This window comes from Urocitellus parryii, chromosome 13 (assembly GCF_045843805.1).
Source record: "Urocitellus parryii isolate mUroPar1 chromosome 13, mUroPar1.hap1, whole genome shotgun sequence".
Lineage (NCBI taxonomy): Eukaryota > Metazoa > Chordata > Mammalia > Rodentia > Sciuridae > Urocitellus > Urocitellus parryii.
Window position 1 is genome coordinate 63515029 of NC_135543.1, and position 22857 is coordinate 63537885.

Here is a 22857-nt window from a genome sequence, read left to right on the forward strand (position 1 = left end):
TGGGCTGCAGGGTCTCCTTTGATCACTCTCCTGACAGCAGGGCTTCACATTCCCACACCTGCTCTTCTTTTACAGTCCAGATTTCAGAGTAAACGCTTCCATTGCCTTGTAATTTTTTCAGTATAAAACTTTGGTGCAGGTTACTTATTACAGGTAATAGCCGCTTGATGACGGAGACAACTGCTGGCAGAAACGGCAACCTGAACTGCTGCCAGAAACGTAAACTGCCACTTTATTTAGGTCTGAAAGCGTCTCGCTCCAGTCGAGCAGTCATGATCTAGCATGCACACCATAATAACAGGCTCGCCTCGCCGGGCTAGAAAGCCACCCCGTGGGGTGGCCCTGAGGACAGGCTGTAACAGGACTGCACGTGTTTTCTCTCCACAGCCCACACATCATCTTCCTCTCTCAGAGCACCTTGACAGGCATGAACCACCTCTGTGGAACGCGTCTCTGCCATGAAATTGCTCATGCCTGGTTTGGCCTTGCCATCGGGGCCCGGGACTGGACAGAGGAGTGGCTCAGCGAAGGCTTCGCCACTCACTTGGAAGATGTGTTCTGGACCAAAGCGCAGCAGGTGGGCTTAAAGTGACCCTAAGTATTTCCCTGCCCAGGGTCGAGTTCCACGTGCAGTCATTTACTTGTTCAGTGGGTACATACTGAGTACATGGGGCATTGTTTTTGCTGGGAAGATGTCCGTGTATATCAAAGAGGCAAGACCCTGCTCCCCCTGGGTCCAGAGATGAAAAACAGAACAGACAAACAAATGAAGTGGCAGCATGCTGGTGGTGAGAGGACTATGGGAAAGACCGGCCCCATAGAGAGTGGGGGCAGGGGTGCTCTCTCGAAGGTGGTCAGAGAAGGCTTCTGGTAAGGAGATGCTTGGGCCGAGATGTGCAGGAAAGGTCATGTGAGCATTCCTTTGTGATTATGGTGACATTGACCGAGTGTTTCAAAGAATCAGCTTAAGATGTAAATCAGAAGTCATAATCTCAGATGTCTGCTGGCAAATGATGAAGGAAGAACAAAGCAGCTGGTGCTGTACATTAGGGAGCGCTGAGGACTATGGCAGATTCGCAACTCCTACCAGCTCCAGCCAACCGGATGTTGAAGGAGGGGCTTGATACAGCCTAGACTTGTAGTTTTTTAAGGAAATCCATAAACCTGAATTTTTATGTGAAGTTTACTAATTTTAAAAATATTATACGAATCAGTAGATGGAGATGTGTAACTCAGTGGGAGAGCATGTGCTTAGCATATGTAAGGCCTTGGGTTCAATCCTCAATGCCAAAAGCAAAAAAATATGTATGCAAATCAGGCATACCTAGTGACCAGAGCTGGTTGACATGCATCCACTGCAACCTCCACTTTAAAGAATTGGCCATCAGTTCTGGTGAGGATATGGCAGCTGACCTGCTTCCTGAATACTTCTCAGTTTCTAATGTTTGGGTCCCTTACACATTGGACTATGTGGCATTTTCTAAGTCCCAAGTGTGTGCATACCTGTATGATTTTGTTCAAGGTAGTTCTGCCCACTGACATCTCTTTGTATTTCACTAACCAACTTGAGGCTCGTTCTTGGGATAGCCCATGTCCACCCACAATTCTCAGCACTGCCTGTACTAGTCAGCTTTTCTTGCTATGACCAAAATACCCCACAGAAAACAGTGGAGGGAAAGTGTATTTTCGCTCAGTTTCAGAGGTCCAGTTCATGGTGGGCCAACTCCATTGCTTTGCACCAGAAACAAGGCAGCACCTCATGGCAGAAGGGCACAGCAAAGGAGAGCTGCTCCTCCATGAAGCAAAGAGAGAGAGACAGGAAGTGAGGAAAGGCCTCTGGGAAGAAGCCCCCTTCCAGGGCATGCCCAACTCCTCAGACCCATCCCACCTGCCTACAGTTACCATGATGAGGCCACTCAGACTGGGGTGGGCTGCTGAGATCGCAGCTCTCTCGATCTAGTCATTCCACCTTTGAATGTCCTTCTATTGATGAGAGCCTTTGGGGACACTTCACGTCCAACCATAACACTGCTCTCCTATTAACTTTGAACTCCTGTGGTGCTTTGCTCTTTACTCTTTTGCTCATTTTTTCCTTCTTCCTTTTACTGTGTGATTTTCTCATCCTCACAGCTTGGGCTACACTCTTTTCCACAGTGAACCTGCATCTCACGTGTCCTATCCTCTTTGACCACGGTTATAGAGCTAGTGGAGTACACACATGTAGAGGCCACCTGCTAGATGGGGGGATGGGGCAGGTTCTGAGATAGACCAGGCTTTGTGTCCCAGCTTGGCTGTTCACTGGCTTTCTGAGTATAAGCATAAGTGTAGCCCTGGTGAGCCTCCGTTTCCCCATTTGTAGAATGGACGGGAGGAGGCAGACCCTCACAGAGTGAGTGGGGTATGTGTGAATGAGCTTAGCAGTATCAGACACATGCAAGAAGTGTGCGTTCTCTTCCTCTGATTTCCCACCACCCTGCTCGTAAGTGGATGTCCAGCAAGGGTTTGATATAAACACACTGGCATGATCTCTTTCTTCCCTGGGGGCTTCCAGTCTAGGCAGTCAGATTGGTGCTTTGGCAGCTGTGTGCTTCAGGTCTCTGATGGTGGTGCCTCTATCATTTACCACGTGCACTTCAGGTGGTCCCTCCTTTGTCTCCTTGCTTGTTCCTGCATGTAACTACCCTGAGTATGTCCCTGCCCCTGACAGAAGCGGGCTGGGCTGCGTCTCACAGGCACCTTCTGTGCCCACCCTGTGCTCCATCCGTGGGTGTAGAAGAGTGAGGATAAGAAGAGCTGTTAGTGGAAGGAAGAGGGAAATGAGGCAGAGAGGGAGATAGCATCCCTTGGAGTGTCCCAAGCTGGAGAGGCCAGGTCCCAGTGCATCAGGAAAGCCTCTGTGGAGGAATGGCTTCTGCCATGGGCCTCTGGGAAGAGAGGCTGCCATTCTCCAGCCCCTCACCCCTGAACCTGCCCCAGGGGTCACCCACCACATAGCAGTAAGTGCTTGGTAGCTCTTCAGGGAGTGACAACGCTCCTGGCACTGGTGTGCACCTGCAGGCCCAGGGACTCAGAGGCTGAGACCAGGCTCAGTTAGAGACCAGCCTTAGCAACCTCCTGATAGGCTCTCAAAATAAGAAACAAAAGGGATGGGATATAGCTCAGCGGTCAATTCTAGCACCATAAAGAAAAAAAGGTGAAAACCGAACACCCCTCAGGCAACAGGCCATTATCCAGATTCCAGCAGGAACTTTGGAAATGTTTTCAGAGCACATCATTGCTCTGAGCGCTGCTCTTCTGGCCACGCTGAGCCGATATCTCGGGGGCGCCCACATCAGACGTTGCAAGCAGTGAGGAGCACGTGGGTGGGGAGGGGCAGTGCCATCCCTGGAACTCTCCTGCTGGAGAAGCTGGGAGCAGACACTGGTGGCTGTGGTCTCTTGCCACCCTGGAGACTACTTTGTGGCACAGCAAAGAGAGGAGTGAGAACCACTGAATAAAGAGACGGACCGTGGTGTTCCCCGCAGAGTGGCATACACAGGGACAAGTGGGTTGAGTTGCAAGACTTCTGAACCACACGACTCACCAACAACTAGATAAAGCCTGGACTGCTCCACTGGTGTGTCGGTGCACAGCCACCCCCTGCCCTCATCAGGTTCTGCAGACCTTGGGTTTCAAGCGATAGGCGTTTTTCCTCGCCCATTTCTAGAGACTGGCAGTCCCAGGGGAAGCTGCCCTCAGGGTGGTTTTTGGTGAGGACTCTTCTGGTGGGCCAGTGGCCACGTTCTTGCTTGATCCTCTCATGGCCTTTCTTCCATGCTTGAGGAGAGGGAGCAAGTCTCTTCCTTTTTTTAATTAGCCTAAGTCCTACTGCATGAGGACCCCTCTTATGGCCTCATTTAACCTTAGTCACCTCCTTAAATGCTCTGTCCCCAAATGCAGCCACATTGGGGTCAGGCCTTGAGAACATGCTGAATGAGCAATCTGGCCTGCAGCAGGTCATCCTCCGCCCCAGCTGGCCTCTTGCACCCTCTTGCTGGGGGCGGCTGTCTGCCCCCAAGCACAGTGTGCTTTTTCCAGGCCCCACAAACCTTGCGCATGCTCTCCTGCCCACTGAGACCTGCTCCCTGATGATTCCTGTCCTCCCCAAGGAGAGCTCAGGTACCTCCTCCTCCACAGGAAGCCTCTGACCCCCCCTGGTTGGCAAGGGGCACCTGGGTTTTTCCTTACCTCAATGTCACCTGTTAGTGTCCTGTCCAGACTCCTCATGGTAGAGGCTCTATCCACAGTGTCTCTGGGCCCTATAGGAGACTCAGTAAAATATCTGTTGAATAAGTTTTTAGGGAACTTTGATTTCTAGAGAGGCCTGTAGATCCTGCACATTCTCCCTCCGTGGTGGGGATCATTTGGCCCACCTCAGAAAGATTAGGGCCATGTGGCCTCAAGAGCACTTTCACGTGACAGCAGCCGATTCTGACCCAGTGGGCAGAGTGTGAAGGCCTCCCCCTCCACTGAGTCTAAGCAGTGTACTTCTTTTCTGTTTATGTGCAAATGGTCATCTGGGTTCCATTAGCGGACACCACTGTAAACAGTCCTGGACGAAACTGGGGACTGAGAAGAGTTGGAGGTGAATAGACACCCACAGCCCCCCACCCTCCTGTGCAGAAAGACAAGCAGGAAAGTGGGCTGGATGGGATCAAATTGGAAATGCTCCTACGGAAGCCCCCTCTCTCCAGGCCAGGTGTGTGTCCAGGGAGTGGAAGGCTCCAGGCCCAGGCTCTGCCTGCCAGCATGGTGGAGCGCGCAGCTGGGTCTTCCCTTGAGGAGCCAAGGGGTTCCTTGGGTGCTGGCTTTTCTGAATGGGAAAAAGGTGGAAGCAGGGGTCGGGTCTGACCAGCACAGTGACTCTTGTGCATGTGTCTGTGTCTGGCCCAGCAGCTGTCATCCCACGAGGCCCAGGAGCAACAGGAGCTGAGAGCCTGCCTGCGCTGGCGTCGCCTCCAGGACGAGCTGCGGAACTCCCCGGAGGAGATGCAGGTGTTGAGGTAAAGCACCAAGAGCCTGTGCCTGTCCTCTCTCCCCTCCCCGCCGTTCCTTCCCGGCTCCTCCAGGCCATCTGACGAAATCTACCCTGTTTCCCTTTTAAACCAAACCAGGCTGGGTTGTTCACCCTCCCAGGGATGAGCATGTTGTGTGTTAAGTCTTTCAGGGTGTGGGTTTCAGTCTGCCTTTTGACATTTTCCTGGTATCTTTATTCAGGAAAAAGCTAGCATGAGGCCATTTCCGGGACCAAATTCTCCGTTTGAAGTTCTAATAGTCACTTTATGTGGTGGCTGCAGACATGGAGAAGGTTGGGGTTTGGCAGCCTGGCAGACAGTAACCCTTTAAAGCCAAAGGAAAAAAATCTTTAGGAAAATATTGATTCCTAAGTGTTTAGTAGGAACAGATGTGCACGTCAATGGGGCTTTTTGTTTCAGATGCAGCCCAGCAGGAAGCCTGTGCCCTCTCTCTGGGGCACTAGGAGGAGGCCACTCCCAGCTCCTGAGTTTTGTTTTTAGAGTGTGGCTGTGGCACTTGTAGGATTAATTTTTGCCGTTTTTCCACTGTTGCCCCTTTCTGTTTTGCTCCTTTTCTGTAGTCCTCTAAATAGTTGTTTATCTGAAGCCCTGTGACCAGGCCCCTCCCCAGGAGTGCTAGGTTGCTATGGCAACAGTAGCTTCCCAGGGCCCCATCTTGACTAGAGTCCAGTGTTTGGAGTCTGTGGAGTCTGCAGTCACACGGGTGGGAAGGATGGCCTTCCAGGTGTCCTTGTTCCTTGTTCATTTTAGATGGCCTCCCTGAAGGCCAGTCTCCTCCCTGTGCATAGGCAGCCTTGGATGGTGCTGCTGTTGTGTTTTTAAATTGCCACCCCAGCCCCTCCTGAGTGTAGCTGAGATGCCCCAGGAGGCAGAAGCCTGATGGAAACTCCCTGAACTGGCGGGACCCCAGGGAACAAGGCTGGCCGGCTTTTGTGCAGGACCGCGCCCTTCCCACGGTGGAGTTCCGTGTGTTTGCACGCTACTCATGGCCTCCCAAGCTGACTTGTCCATTGTTTAGGAGAGACAGCTGGGCAGTGGTGGGCACATGGCTGGGAGCTAGGATACCCATGATGCATCTGCTCCCTCAGCCAGTTTTTCATGAGCTGGCAGGATGGCTGTCCCCATGCCAGGGCAGACCTGGTCCCGTGTCTACTTAGCAGGCATGCAGCACGGCTGAGCTGCTCACAGGCTGTGAGCAGTAAGGGAAAGGATGGTGCTGTGGTTCTGAACTCACTGCAGAGCTTCAAGAATGAGTGGCCGTGTGCCCAGCCCCACAGAGGAAGGTACACAGGCCTTGAGGCAGCAAAGCTTGGGTGTGCTCTGGATAGCAAGGAGGACCGGACTATGAGAGGCAGGAGCCACGGCACAAGACCTCGTCCCAAGTTCTGTAGAACTGCTGTGGGGTCTTCCTCAGGGAAGGAGAGGATCTGCAGGGGTCCTTCCTTTGCTGTTCTGTGTGGTGGTGCAGGATGGGCCTCAGGTAGCAGGCAAAGACCGGGAGGGGTGCGGTGGCAGGAGAACTGGCAGGGCAGGGTGTGTGGTGGCAGGAGAACTGGCAGGTCTTTGTTCAGTTGAACGTGGAGAAGAGGGCAGGGAGGGGGTCCAGAATGACTTCGGTTCTCAAGTTGGCAGATGGGTGGATGGTGATGGCATTTATTGAGATGGCAAAATCTTTGGGAGGAACGAGCTTTGGAGGGAACAAGAAAAGATTTTGGTTTTGCGTGTGCTTTGAGATTTCAGATAGATGTTCAACATCAAGAACTCAGTGGGCATGCAAGGCAGGCACTCGTTGGTGAGATGGAACATTCAGCCACAAAACACTTAAAATTCTGAGCATGTAGAGACCGTGAGGCAGAGAAGAAAGCAGGAGAAGAGGTGGTGAGGAAGGTGAGCCAGGGGATCCTGGGGACACAGTATGTGTGGGAAACAAGGGCACTGGGGTCATGGAGGAAAGCGAAGCCAGCGAGCATGGCCGGTGTTGGGTGCTGCTGAGGGTGTGGAAGGAAAGAGAGAAGAGACCCTTGTCAGCACTGAAGGAAAAGCATTCGTGACCTTGACATCGCATGTGCTTATTTATGAGTGGTGGAGAGGAAGCCAGACTGAGGTGGACAGAGAGCGAATAAAGAGTCGGGAAGTGGAGCCAGTGAGTGTCACTTGGCGAGGGACGGAGGTTGTGCTGGCGAGGGAAGCCACATTGGGAAGGGGGCAGAGGGAGGCGAGGGGGGGGATGGACCCAGGTGCGTGCTAAAGTGTGAGCCCTGTGACTACAGATCTTCTCCTTTCAGATGCAGTTTCCCCAATTAAGAGATCATTCCCCTCTCCGTGTCTCAGCCCCTGCGATGCCTCTGTTCTGTGTGACCTTAGTTCTTTGACTGGGAGCATCATAACGAATATTAGAGGAATGTGCTTCCAAGTCATAAGCAAGGTGGGCAGCCCCTTGGAAAGTCAGTCACAGGCAAGGAAATCTTATCTCTGGCTTCCGTGGGGCTGGGGTGGACCCAGCTTTGGGTGGCTGTGTTCTTTTCCTTTGTGTGTGGAGTTGGGCAGAAGAATACAATATTTTTAGACCTTTGTACCAGAAAACTTATCATGACGCTTGTTTTCCTTTGTCTTAATATTCAGAAATTGCGTTTGCCTAAACACAGGCTAACGATGAAACAATTGGATCTGAAGGGTTTTGTGAACATCAGCAGGGAAAATATTCTTATCAGATGTGTTTATACAAGGAGGAAATGATCCCAAACCTGCCCCAAATTGCACAATCTAGATTTAGCTTACACCCATCCCCAGGAATTCTCCCTTAAATGGGCACAGAAAACCTAGAAATTATTGAAAGTAAAAGAGCCAGGAGTGGTGGTGCATGCCTGTAATCCCAGCAATGTGGGAGGCTGAGACAGGAGGATTGCAAATTTGAGAAAGCCCCAGCATCTTAGAGAAACATTGTCTCAAAATAAAAAGAAAAAGGTCTGGGGGGGTAGCTCAGTGGTAGAGCACCCTGAATTCAACCCTTAGTACTGTAAAAAGAAAAAAGGAAAAAAAGAAAAGGAAGAACTGGAATCCTAGAAATCCATCCTCAGGTTTTATTTTAATATGCAAATGAATCTGACAAAGACGTTCTTTAAAATAGTCCAGTGGTGGAAGATACTTCTTCCTCCCTCCCTCCCTCTTTCCTTTCTTCTTCATGTCAAGATGCACCGTGGTCTTGAAGTGATGGACCAACAACTGTGTGAGGTCTTGGTGTTGTCCCCTCAGACTGCTCTGCCCTGACAGCTGCCCTGAAGGCTTCTCTATGGTCCGACTTCAACATGGCTGGCCACGTCTTTCTTCCAAGAACGCTTTCTTCTCTCTGCTCCTGCGTGTCCCAGCTTCCTAGATTGCCTACACTCTACTGACCCGTCCTGTCCCACCTGCTTTGCTGGCAGTTGGATATCATCATTCAAATGACTTTAGACTCAAGAAGACTGAATACTGCATCCAGCATTGCACATGTGGTAAGAGCGGAGCAGGCAGTTAGGCATGGGACCGGAACTCACCTCTTTCCCTGTCCTACATCCTGCCTTCGAAGAGCTCAGCATGGCATTTATGTGCCAGGTGTCTTGAACTCTGGAAGAACATACAGGTCAGAGTGACATGTGCATCTTTGTCTCTTAACACTTGAAATCTTTCAAAAAATTTCAAAAGATATTTCAAAAGTTAAAAGAAAACTCTGCATTCTATTGGTTATAGATACAGAATTAGTAGCAAAGTGAGAAGAGGAAAACTCAAAGTTTGTTTTAGCTTCGACTCACTGATTTCAGTGATTTACAGGAACCGTTTTCCATTTGTACCTCTCATACATCCAGTGTGGAGTCCGGGCCTCCCCAGACGTGTCTTAGAGTGGCTCCTTGCCATCTCAGCCTCCTGGGATTGCTCAGAGCCGCAGGATGCTGCAGGTCACATTAATGGCTCCTGCCTTTTCTCATTTGTTAATTATTAAAGATGCCTTTCCACACAGGAGCCCGCAGTGGCTCCCTCCAGACCCTCCCTCCCTCCCTCTCCACCAGCCCTGGCAGGAGGCCCCTGGGAGAAGTCTGACTCTGTGGTGCTTCCTGCCAGGCCAGTGCTGCTGGGCTGTCTCCTCTTGTGGCTCCTTGGCTGCAGGCTCCTTCCTTGACCAGTGCAGCAGTGTGGCTCTTGCCAGAGAAGGTGCCGGGGGCTTCTCAGGGCCTCCGTCTCTGGTCTCTAGGGTACAGCTGAATTCCAGCAGCTTCTCTCGGGGCTTTCAGTTAGCATTTCTGACAGGCTCCTGGGAGGGAAGAGCTACAAGGGCAGGGTCAGGAAAAATCTCTGTTGGTTTTTATTGTTTGTGATTTATTATCGCTTCCCCCTTTTTCTGGATTCATTGGTAAAGTCAAGCTCACACTGAGAAAAAGATTAAAATAGATCACATTCAGGAGGCGCTGACAGGCAGGAGTTGGATGTAGCTCTCCCCTGTCTACTGTCTCCATGGCTGATACTGCCAGGTAGTGCAGACATCTTCCCCTGCTCCTTGAGAGTGCCTCGCCTGTGGCCACAGCCACGTCCACGTCTTTCCCTGGTTCCACCCTTTCCACCTCCACGACCAGCATCTCCGTTCAGCGCTCTTCCACCTTGCCAGCACCGGCCCTAGTCTAGGTAAAACAAACTTTGAGTTTTCCTCTTCTCACTTTGCTACTAATTCTGTATCTCTAACCAATAGAATGCAGAGTTTTTCTGCCTCTAGTTTTGCCCTGCCTCATTGCCACCAGAGACTCTTCACAACACCTCAGGATTCTGGCACCTCCTTCCCTCAGACTCTCTGAAAGCATCCCCACATGACCTCAGTTCTGTTTCCCCGTCTCATCTTTAGACATTCTTTGCTTTCCCCTCCACCTGCCCAGGGAGCCCTCAGAACCTTCTGGGTTTGTGCATGCTGCTGTGGCGGGACGCTGAAGACCCCATGGTTTAAACAGCAGAGTTGCTTCCTTGCCCTTCTGCAGCTCCAAGGTCAAGGCTTGGCCTGGGAGGTTTGTGTGAGGCCTTCCCCTGGCCCGCAGGGCCTCCTCCTGCCGTGTGCTCATGTGGTTCTCTCTATCCCTGCGCCTCTCTCTGAAGGACACCAGTGGATCAGGGACTGCCCTGGCAGCCTTGTGTTGACCTAATCGTGCCCTGAAAGGCCCCTCTCCGAGTGTAGCCCTATTGTGAGGTACTAGGGTTTGGGATCTGCATGCAAGTTCCAGGGGTGAACATTCAGCCCCTAACCCTGCCATCGCCTTCCGAAAAGGCTCAGTCCTACCCTAAGATATCCTGCGTCCTTCCTCCGTATGTACCTCCTAGAGGCTCTTGTGGCGTCTCCATCCCTGATCTTACTACGCTATTTGATAATTATCTTTATATTTAGGGTAAGCCTATTAAATGGACAATATTTGATCATTTCTGGCCTACAAATGCCAAAATTTCATTTGGTCTAGCAGAGCACATCTCTCTTCTGACCCGTCAGCCTTGTGTCTTCGGGTGCTGTTGACCTCTGTGTACCAAGCACTTGGGCCTGAGTGAGCACTCAAATGTTGAAGAAACGGATGTTGCAGACGTCATCCCTGTTGCTGAGAGTCTTTGTGTATTGAAATATTGATCACAAGACTGCATCCCCAAGCTCTGAGAGTGAGATTTAATCCTTGGAGACTGGGTTAGAAGGTTGCGGGAAGTGTGAGTGGATTGAGCTGCAGTGGCTGGAAGGGATGGCCCTGAGCATGGCGGAGTGGGGGATGGGAGCTCAAAGAACAAAGCCTAGCAGCTCAGAATGAGTCCATGTGCAAATGGACATTCCAGTGAGGACAGCTTACTGGCAGGAATGGCCTCACAGGACCCCGGGAGACCAAAGGTGGACAGGCTAGGCAGTGGAGTTCTTTAGATGCCAAATCAAGACTTTTGCGTGTGACCTCCCTGACAATGGGGAGCTATTTTAAGTTTGAAGAATGACAAGATGAAAATGGAGTTCTGGGAAGATCACCCGGCCCTTGAGAGAGTGCATGATCAAAGAGACAGTCAGAGGCGGACGGAATTAGGTGGCTACTTCAGGAATGGAGGCTGAGTTCAGAAGAGCCTGCTGCCTGAGGCTCTGAGTGAGTGGCTGGTTGGGCGCTATTCAAAATAGATCGGAATGTCAACCCGCTTCAGAGAAGGCTGCTAATAATAGAACGTTAAGCTGTCTGTGACTGCATGTAGGATGGACCCACTAATGGAGCTGGTTAAGTCCATGGGCCGCAGAAACTTGTGTACGACTTCTAAGAGGGTGGAATGCACCCCTGCTTCACTCCTTGCCATGGTGTAGTCATCCTGCCCCACTGTGAAGACATGGCCTGAGAACCGAGGCCTGAGCGCCGCGACAGTTTAGGTCTCCACCCAGGACAGCAGCATGGGGCCCTGGAGTACACCTGGGAGCACCCTCTCCTCACCTGTGTCCACACTCTGCCACCTCCCTGCAGCCTTGACTTAGTCTCTGGGGCTGTGAAACCGGCTAAGAGCAGTCTGGTTTCTACCTCCTGGGCAGGGTGAGGGACAAATGCAGCAGCAGGCACGCATGGATCATTTGAAACACAGACTGGTTTCAGTCATAGGACACCTCTGAACATTGGCCATCTCCTGTGGTTCAGATGAACACTCGGCCCTTACTGGATACTGTGCCTTCTGGAACCTGGTGGATGTGTGTCAAACAAGATTCAGAAGTGCAAGGATGCCCGGCTACCACTGAAGAGGGGACCTGAAGGTCAACAGGGAGCCTGAGGAGAGCACTGCCTTGGCAACACTTCCAGGACCAGCGGGAGCCTCAGACCTTCCCAGAACCTGCTTCTGGCCTAATTTCGCAGAAGGACCACCCTGGTATCCCTCTGGTTCTGCCCCATGAAGCTCCCTAGCCTCTGTGCTTAGTCTCACTATGGTCCTGAGAAGAAAAAGTTCTGCCTTCGGGGCCTTCAAGAATCCTGCCTGAGCCAGGTGCAGTGGTGCACACCTACAATCCCAGCAACTTGGGAGGCTGAGACAGGAAGGCTGTAAGTTTGAGGCCAGCCTCAGCAACTTAGCAAGAACCTATCTTAAAATAAAAACTAAAGCTTTGTAATGTTTTGAACAACTAATAATAATAATAGTAAAAAAATAAAAAATAAAAAGTACTGGGGGGTGTGATTCAGTGGTAAAGCACCCCTGGGTTAGGTCCCCAGTAGCAAAAAACAAAAACACAAAAAACAACAGAGTCCTGCCTGTGCTGAGGATCTGTACGTCAGCCTTAGAATTCCTGTCCACACCCTGCATCCCTCTGGCCCTCCACCCCTTTCTCCCATCCAGTTTCCTCTCTTTGAATCGCATACCCTGGCAAGCTAGCTGTGCAGACTGTTTCTACTCCATGATGGGAGGGTGCTGTGCTTAAGCTAGCATTTTCTGAAAATGTTAGGGCTCGCAGCCAGAGACAGACTCTGCCCTTTCCTGTTGCAGAGGCCAGCTCCGCCCCCTGAGCTGCCCACTCAGCTTCTGTTTCCTGTGGGATGGACACCCTCAATGTGTAGCTCTTTTAAACACCAAAGATGATAGATGTGATCTGAATGATTGAACTCAAATAACCCTCCTTCATTTTTCTAGACTATTCCTGGGTTACTCATCATTCAGGTGTTTCTAAGGAAGGGTTAGACTCTTCATAGGCGTCTGATACTTACCCTACATGATATTTCATTTTTTGCAATAACATTTAATAGATTTTCCTTAAATACAGAAAAACACAACAAAAAAGTAAAACAATTCCTAATTATTTCTTAGTTAACCCATGATTCTTCCCTCTCCCCAAGCAACAAAAGTACCTAAAAGGGTAATCCTACAGCTTAGAAAAGTATACAACTCTGTCCTCAGCACTGTACTCCCAATCCTAAGATGAGTACTGCCAATGTTTTCTTATGCATTTTCAGAAAATAAAACTTACAAATATATACGCATGCTTCTGTATTGCTGCCCGGTGTTGCACTGATGCATCAAAACACTATTTGCCTATGAAATAGAAAAATAACTCTATACATGTAAAAATCCACAATAGTTCACTCGTATTCTGCCCATTTTGAGTATATCTTTTGCATTCAGCCAATCGGAGGAGGCGCTACATATATTACATTCTTGGGGAATGAGTGTTAGTTTTCCATTCAGAAAAATTCTCACCCAGTGGGCGTGATTTCTCCTGTAACCCTGGGTGTTTATGGAGTACTTGCTTCCTCGCTGTGCCCGTCTTCCTATCAGTCAGGGTCTGTTAGTTAGGTAAGAGAGTGAAATAAAAGGCATGCAACTTGAAAAGGAAGAAGTAAAACATCCTATTTGTAGATGATACAATCTTATATATATAGAAAATCCTGTGGGATCCTAAAAAAAAAAAATACTAGAACTAATAAACAAGTTGAGTATGGTTGCAGGATGTGAGAGCAATGTGAAAATCAGCTATTCCTATAAACCAGCTATGATTAATCAAAAAATGAAGCTAGGGAAAATTTGTTTACAGTAGCATCAAAAACAGTGTAATATTTGGGAATAAACAAAAGTACACAGCACTTACATACTGGAAACTATAGGACACCACTGAAAGAAATTAGACCCCAAATTAATGGAAAAACATCTTGTATTCATGAACTGAAAGACTTAAAACTGATAAGACGGCGATACTTTCTAACATGATCTATGGATCCAATGTAATCTTTGTCAAAATTTCAGTTGTTGTTTGCAAAAATAGACAAGCTGATCGTATAATTCATACATAGATGCAGGGAACCCAGAATCATCAAAACAGCCTTGAAAAAGGAAAACAAAGTTGGAGGGTTCACACTTGTAGATTTCAAACTTACTACAAATCACAACAGTGATCACAACATACAGACGTGCAGGTCAGTGAAATAAGACGGAGAGTCCAGAAACACACCTGTACACTATGGTCCGTGGGTGTTTGTCAAGGGTCCAAGCTCACTCACTGGGGGAAAGAATGGGCTTTTCAACAGATTATGCTGTGATGACTGCATATTCACATGCATGAGAATGAAATTAGACTCCCTACTGCATATCACTACAAAATCTAACTCATAGTGGGTCAAAGGCTAAGATTTAAAACCTCAAACTATAAAACTAATAGAAAAATATAGATGTGAATGTTCTTGCACTTGGACTAGGCAGCAGTCTTAGATACAATACCTAGAACAAGCAACTGAAGGGGGAAATGTAAGTAAATTGGACTTCATTAAATTAAAAACTTTTGTACTTCAAAGGACTCCATCAATGGGCTGGGGATGTGGCTCAAGCGGTAGCGCGCTCGCCTGGCATGCGTGCGGCCCGGGTTTGATCCTCAGCACCACATACCAACAAAGATGTTGTGTCCGCCGAGAACTAAAAAATAAATATTAAAAATTCTCTCTCTCTCTCTCTCTCTCCTCTCTCAAAAAAAAAAAAAAAAAAAAAAGGACTCCATCAAGAATCAGAAGACAACCTTGGGCCAGGTGTAGTGTGGTGGTAGAGTGTTTGCTTAGTATGTGCTGGGCCCTGGGTTTGGGTCCCAGCACTGCACCCCAAAAGACAACTTATATTATGAAAAATAATATTTGTAAATCACATATGACAAGGGAATATTTAAAGAATGTATAAAATACATAAAGAATCTATAAAGGATTCTTATAGCTCCACAAAAAAAGATAGCCCATTAAAACAGTCAAGTGATCTAAATACAATATCTCCAAACAAGGTCTCCAAGGTGTGGTCCAAAAAAGGAGAAACGTGAAAAGATGCTCTATTGACATTATTAGCCATTAGAGAAATGCAGTCAAAACCACAATGAGCCAATCTCTAAATAAAAAGGGCTGGGGCTGGGGCTCAGTGATGGAGTTGTTGACTGGATTCAGTCCCTGGTACCAAAAACGAAATAAAACAACAACAAACTAAACAACAGCAGCAGCACAGTGAACTACCACTCCCCACCTCCTGGGATGGCTGTGATGGAGAAGGCCCGGAAGAGCAGGTGTTAGGGGTGGAGAAACTGCAGCCCTTCCCTGGCCATGGGGATATGAGACTGCACCTGCCTCACCTAGCTCGCTGCAGTTTCACTCCTCCACCGGTACTGAAGGGAAGGTGGAACCTCAGTCCATGAAAAACTTGTACTCCAGTGTTTGCAGAAGCCTTATTCCCAGTAGCCAAAAAATAGAAACAACCCAAATGTCCACCAGCAGATAAATGCATTAACCGATTTGTTGCATCCATTCAATGGAGTCACTCTGCCGCTGAACCGCATCCCTAGGCCTTTTTCTCTTTTGAGACAGGTCTCACTAAGTTGCTTAGGACCTTGCTAAGCTGCTAAGGCTGGCCTCAAACTTGTGATCCTCCAGCCTTACCCTCCGAGTCACTAGAATGACAGGCATGTGTCACTGTGCCTGGCTCCAACGGATATAGGTAGCACTAAAAAGGAAGGGAGCAGTGATCCATGCTATGAGGTGGGACCTGGAACATAGCATACTGAATGACAGAAGCCAGACACAAAGGCCACGTCTAATTCTGTGTGTTTGAACTGTCTAAATAAGCAAATCCACTGAGGCAAGAAGGAGATCAATGGTGTCAGATGCTTCAGGAAGTGGGGAGGAGACTTGAAAGTGACTGTCAGAGGGTGGGGCTTCCTTCCAGGATGATGAAAATGTTCTGGAAATAGGTACCTGTGACAGTTGTACAATTTTATGAATATACAAAACAAAAAAAGAAAACACCACTGAACTACACACTGAACTCCACATTTTTTGAATGGTGAATTTTATAGTGAAATATATCTCAATTTTTTAGGCAGATGGAAATCAGTTGATATTCTCTAGTCTCATAGCATGTCTCCAGCCTGGGAGTGCTGACCAGCAATTGTCTGAAAGAGAAATTAGGGCTTGAGGCCATAAATGACCTTGGGATTGAATGATACTCTTCTGGTGTTGGGTGCTAGGAAGCCGTCTCCCAGGGTCTTTGGTTTAACAGCCCCACGTGGTGAGGAGTTCCCTCTGAGAAAGTGTCGGTCAAGGACAGGTGTGCACACACAGATGCTGTGTGCTTATTTCCCACCCCATTCCTCTTAATGTAATCCTGGCCATTTCTCTACTGTCCTTTTTTGTTTTTTTAACTTCTGCAATATGCATGTTCTAACAAATGCACCGAACATTTGTTAACCTCTGAACATTTGGGCAATTTCTAGGTCTTTTGCTCTCACAAGCGATGGTGTGGTGAATGGTCTCACTATTAGTGCACATGGATAAAATTTAAAACCTAAATAGGGTGCAGTTGCCAGCAAGCATGAGAAAAGAGCTGCTCTGCTGCTGCCCAGCGCACCCTGCTGCGCGTGCGTCCCAGGGGTGTGAGCCTGGAGACCAGGCCAGCCCTCCACCCACTGCGCCCCCCAGAACATATGCTTCTCGTCGTTTGCTAAGTGCTCATGACCTATCTGTTGAATCGCCCGGTCGTAAATCTGCCTCCCCCACTGCTCCCTCCTTCTGCAAATCAAATGGTGTTTATCCGCCTCCACCAGCCCCTTCCTGCTGTCTCCTGAGTCCATCCCCCGAGATCTGTGATCACAGTGAGGCCCTCAGGACTGTATCCTGTCTCTCCCATGGCCTGGCCAGGGAACTCCTTTGAAGGATGGAGGAGCCCTCACCACGGGGGCCAGGTAGCAGTCCCCAAAAGCAGTGCTTGTCCTGCCATGGCCATCTGGGAAGTCGTTCTCTGCAGCAGGAAGGTCCACGCCAAGTGGGGGGCAAGTGGTCCTGCCATCTCCTCGCGTGGCCTTCCTGGTCCTCCCAACCTATTATCCCAGGCATTCTCCTGTTTCCTCCCTTCCTTCCTTCCATCCCCCCCCCCCCCCTCCGGGTACTAGGGATTGAACCCAGGGCACTTTGAGACAGAGTCTTGATAAATTTCTGAGGCTGGCATTGAACTTGCTCTCTTCCTGCCTCAGCCTCCTGAGTCACTGGGATTCCAGGTGTGCACCACTATGCCAGACTCATCCTAACTTTTTTTTTTTTTTGGACACAGTACCTTTATTTTATTTATTTGTGTGTGGTGCTATTTTTTGACACAATACCTTTATTTTATTTATTTGTGTGTGGTGCTATTTTTTGACACAATACCTTTATTTTATTTATTTGTGTGTGGTGCTATTTTTTGACACAATACCTTTATTTTATTTATTTGTGTGTGGTGCTAAGGATCAAACCCAGTGCCTCACACATGCCAGGCAAGTGCCCTACCACTGAGCTATAACTCCAGCCCCTCATCCTGGCAACAATTTTCTAACTTCCTAGCTCTCTCAAATTTAGTTTGGATATTTTTTAAACCAATTTTTAACCCCAAAGGCTAGGTATTTACCCCCTTGGAATCATGGAACCAATAACAAGATCTGAGACTGATTGAGTAGTGAAGGAGAAGTGGGAAATAAACTCATGAATTCCCCCTTTCAGGGTCAGGATATCGGGTGAAAGAAATGAGGGGAGGGCAGGTTCACAGAGAGGCTTTCTGGAATGGGGGCTCCAGGAATAAGGGCAGCACCTCTCTGTGCTCCCTCCATGGTTCTTTCTGGTGTCACCGTGGCAGTCCATTTTTGTCATGGGGCTGGGTATGTGTCCCTTAGCACACAGATGGGACTGTCATGCATTGGGGTGACTGGTGGCCATGTTGGATCCAGCACTTTGTCAGCCAGCCCGGTTGGAGAGGGACCTTGTCTTCCTAGGTAGGCTGGAGTATGGTGGGAGTCACCCGGGCAGTGCAGGGTCAGGGCAGCATAACAGGCCACAGCACCCCCCTCCCCTGTCGTCTTTCATGTGTGTCCTCTGAAAATCCCCCGTCAACCTCCCGCCCCGCCTTTGCTCTCCCTTCCTCTCTGTCTCCTTTGAAACCTACCCAGATCCTCTCTCCTGTGTTCAGTGAGGCGATAAACTGCTTCCAACATTCACCCCTCTCTTCTCCTGTGTGGGGCTCTGTTTCTCAGGAGTCTCTGACTTATGGCCCTCAAAACTGGAGGGCATTTCTGGTTTGGCATTGGTTGCTCATTGCTTTTCTGAGTTTTGTCTTTTACATTCCAAATCTGTTTATCAAAATTGGTGGAATTCTTTGGTGTTTTCCACAGCTCTGTTCAGTACATCCTGACCTGTCACTTTCTTTACCTGTTCACCTCTCTTGTAGGTGCCCACTGGCTCCTTCCATTTAGGGGGACACACTCTACCTTCATTTTCCCATGAGCCTTGTCTTAAATCATGTTAGCAGTTGTCACTTTTAACACTGGAATGCTGTGCACCCGCCCCCATGTCTCCTGTGGGGAAGGCCCTTCACGCACGGTTGCCAGGAAACCCTCCTGGAAAGCGCAAGGGCAGTCAGGTGTGCCAAGGACCAGTGGCTGTGGTACAATACAAATCCATGAGGGTGTTTCGGCCTTTTGTCCAGTTCTCTTTGGTGGCACTGCTCACTATGTACCCTTTATAGATGGACACATTGTTGCAAAATAAAAGTTCCTCTATGTCACTTACTCCACCTCCACTTTGTTACCCAGAGTTTTAGTGTCTTTTTCTGAGATGGATGTAGACTGAGAGGTGAGTGTGTAGGGATGTGCCCAGGTCTAGCACTAAAACCCACGGCCACACTTGGAGTGTGTTTCCTTATTTGTTTTCTGCTGAGGAGGTGACAATAGCAAACCTAAAGAGCAGCCCTTAAAGGATTTGTGCTCACAAGGGAGGACATATGGCTTCATATGCACGCAATGTCTTTAAGAGAGAGAGAGAGAGAGAGAAAAGAAAGAAAAAAGAAAGCTCTTTATTTTGGAATAGTTTTAGGCTCTCAAGAAGTTGCCCCAGCCAGGCATAGTGACTCATGCCTGTGATCCCAGTGACTCAGCAAGCTGAGACAGGAGGATCCCAAGTCCAAGGCCATCATCCTCAGAAACTTAGTGAGGCTCTAAGCAACTTAGTGAGACCCCGTCTCAAAATTTTAAAAACTTAAATAGAAAGAGCTGGGGCTGTACCTCAGTGTTTAAGCACCGCTGGGTTAATTCCCAGGTACTGCTCCCCCCCACCCTGCAAAAGAGTTGTTGCCCTAGTGATAGAGTCCCTGTGTCCCCTTCCCTGCTGGCTCCTGATAACACCCCACCTGTGAGCCACTTTCTCATCTTTTCAAGGTCTTTTCCCAGCACAGGAAGGTTTAGCTGCTGCTTCTGAGCCTGGGAAGGATGCACAGTCCTGTGATAACAATGCGTACACAGTGCTTCCCCAGTGCTGGCAAGAGCTCTGGCTCAGTGCTCTCAGACACCGCACAGCCCCTGGAGGTTCTGAAGAAACTCCCACTTGCCCCTTTTACAGAGGAAGGAACTGGGCCCATGGGGTGGCAAGATTCATGCCCAGGCTCTTAGCCAGCATGTTATGCCGCTTCCTTGGTCATTTGCGGCCGGGTAGACACTACGGGACTAGTTTCATGGGAGGGTAGGTGAGTAAGGCTCTGCCCACTCTTGGGGCAGCCATCGGGCAGCAGGGAGGTTGAGATGCTGATGAATTCCCTTCTTTCCTGTAAGTAGGCTACTCAGTCCTGGCTCAAGCAGGGCGCTTGTGAGTGTAGAGGCAGAGGTCTGGTGGCTCTCACACCAGCTGTCAGGAGTGTGGAAGAGCATGATGGCAGACGGCCTATCTGGGTTGGGCAGTGTCCTGGGTGTTCAGAGCCAGCTGACAGGTCTGTGCACCTTTCAGAGGCATTTTCCCACACTCCACCCTTGGCGATGATCCTGCAGGGTTGGTGCTCTTGTCGAAAGGCTTGGTTCCAAATCAAATCAGTGTGTCCCCAATACTATTACCACCTGCCTGCTCTTTAAAGGTCCACATGCTTCTGTGCTTGCAGCAGGGAAGCATGGCTGGAGAGAGGGGATCATGTCTCTCAGGCCTTGCCTCTGGCACTTCAAAAGCCCAGGGCACTGAAGTCCCCATGACCTTGGTAACTTGACCTCCCACATTGCATTGTGTAGATTCCAGCCAATGGAGTAAGGACAGAGTCCAGTTCCCAGAGTTAACCCACCGCTGCCTTTACATAATGCTTCCGTAGTGCCTGAGCCCCGTCCTAGACTTACAGATGAAGAAATGGCTTTAGAGAGGTGACAGTTCCTCACAGGCTCTCCACTTGGTATTTGGCATGGCCACAATGGGGTCCCATTTCTTGGGGAGGCCCCAGAGTACACATGCCCTTTGGTGGCCTGTGGACTTGGCTTCCCTCTTGATATTCTGCCACTAGCCAGCTCTGGAGTCTTCTATAGGTTCTCAGTTTCTTCAACTTATGGCCGTCGTCACATCCTTGCCTTAACAGGCCCTTGTGAAGTGGAGAACATGATTCTTAGGAAGCGTACTGGCAGGGAGATGCCTCAGAACCGGGGGCTGTTAGTGCGCACCCAGGTTTCCATCTATTAGGAATGAATGTGGCTTCAGTTAGTGGAATAGGAAAGCAGTGTTGATGTAAACGAATGGTGTTTATCATTCTCATAGTAAGAAGTAAAGAGCAGGCAGTCGTGGGCTGGACGGGAGCTGAACGCACCATGCTCCTCTCTTTCATCCCCTTTTATCCTCCCCAGCATGCTGGTTTGCCTCTTTGTGGTCTCAAAATGGCGGCTAAGTTCCATCCCTCATGTCTGGGGAGAAGAAGAGCAGTAGTAGTCACCTTTTCCTCTTTTATAAGATGAAGAACAACTTTTCCAGACCCCACCTCCAGCCACTGCAGATAACAGCTTTTGTCTCTGACTTGGGCTGTGTCTTCTGGCTTCTGAGGGGCACTCAGAAAATGAGTGTTCAGCTTTTCAGAATCATTTGTACTGGTGGTGAGGAAGAAGGCAGAAGACTGGAGTAGATTCTGAGACAATTAGAATTGCCACAGTCCTTCCTACCTCTCACGTTATCATTTTTAAAAATATTTCATCAGTTGGGTGTGGTGGTGTACACCTGTCATCTCAGCTACTTGGGAGGCTAAGGCAGGAGCATCAAAGTTTGAGGCCAGCCTAGGCAACTTAGAAAGACTTGTCTCAAAAAAGAGAATGTGCTGGGGACATAGCTCAGTGGTGGAGCACCCGGCCACGGGTGGGAGAGTCCCCGTCCTCGGTGTGCAGAGTCCTGTGTTTCAGACACAGCAGCGAAGCCTTTTCCAGGCTGATTTCCCTCTGGTCTCACAGAATATGCCACTTTAGGTGTATCTACTTTTTAATTGAAATTCAACCTCCATACACCAAGGTGCAGAAAGCTTTCCTAGGTAGTTGAAAGGATCTGTACTATTTATACGCATAAAGCCCACTGAAGAGTAAGTAGTCTGCAGAGCAGCCCAGCAGCCCAGGAACCCCCTCTCCCTGCCAGTCCTCCTGCCCAAAGGCAGCCACTGTGCCCGTCTGTGTCACCATAGGTCAGTCTTGCCCATTCTTGAACTTCATCAAAATGGATCGTACATTTTTGTGTGCTCTTTGCGGGTCTGACTTTTGTCACTCGTCTGTGAGGTTCATGTATGTTATTGAGTGGGGTCGTGGGTCATGGGTCTCCTGCATTCTCCAGGCTGACTCTGCATGGACCTAGGGTAAGTAGTGTCCTGAGAACCCAGGGAGAGTTTCCTGTTTCTAGCGTGGATTTTCTTCTCACAAACCACCCTTTGGTCTCACAGAGCGCGCCTGTGCACTGCTCGCTCAGCTCCCAGTCTACTTTAAAAGGAGACTCTGGGGCACTTTTTCCTTGGTGCTGTCAGCATAAAAGAATTTCCTTGAGCACATCTTCATTTGGAGAGGGTGGGGAGAGAGGGTGGGAGAGGAAGGCAGGCATTGGGGAAGGACATTTTTAGGCAAAGGAAAAACAGCCACTCAGGCGTCCTGGGGAACTGGAGCCTGGAGCCTGCCTGCAGCCTGCCTGGAGCAGAGCGCTCTGGTCTTGATCCCTCCCCTCCAGCAGCCTCAGTTCAGAGCTGCAGGGCAGAAGAACTCAGCCCCGCCTCTCTTGGAGCTGGGCAACCAGATTCAAATTCAGGTTGACTCTTATTTTTTTTCAGTACTGGAGATGGAACTCAGAAGTGTTCTACCACTGAGCCACATCCCCAACCCTTTTTATTTTTCATTTGAGACAAGGTCTTGCTAAGTTGCCCAGGCTGGCCTTGAACTGGCCTTGAGGCTGTTCTTGCTTCAGCCTCTGGGAGGAGTGGGCTGTGCATGTAGTCTTTGTGGTCTGACTTCTGTTACTTAGCTGACAGTGGCATGTGCCACCATGCCTGGCTCCAGGTTTGGACTCTCGAGAAGCCACCCTTCCCTGATTGCAGGTGATGGGCTCCTGTGAGAACTGGGGTGGCTTTCTTCATGACACTGCTCCAACGCAGGGCGCACTTGGTGTGGGGAAGAGCTGCTGTGTGTCGGCCGTCTCAGGTGCGGTACAGGCACTCGCTGTCCCTACAGGTGTGCTGCAGATGCTACAGCTCTGTAGTGACTCAAGGGACCCGTCCTCTTCATCTTCATTTTGTCATCTGCTGGTTTTGAGCCATGTATCTTCCAGGATAATTTTCTGGAACATTCAGCTAAGACTCAATGATGAGAATCTTTGTGCTAAAGCAGTTACAATATTTTATTGAATTTATTGAGTAATCCCTGGCCCTTGCTAGAGACTTTGTAATATATTATTTCCACAGAACCTGGGAAGGAAGGTAGGATCATTTCATTTTACTGGTGAGTAAACAGGGGTTAGAGAATTTGAATAACCTGCTAGCAACTAACCGT

General features: G+C 49.3%; 1 protein-coding gene across 1 annotated transcript in view; it reads left to right on the forward strand.

Moving 5' to 3' along the window:
* The window catches only part of Aopep (aminopeptidase O (putative)), a 309373-nt gene that overhangs the window by 166401 nt on the left and 120115 nt on the right, over positions 1 to 22857 (forward strand). Inside the window, exons 6-7 of the mRNA XM_026401975.2 lie at positions 388 to 577; positions 4936 to 5042. Of these exons, the coding sequence (XP_026257760.2) occupies positions 388 to 577; positions 4936 to 5042 (297 nt within the window). The remainder of the gene's footprint in view (positions 1 to 387; positions 578 to 4935; positions 5043 to 22857) is intronic.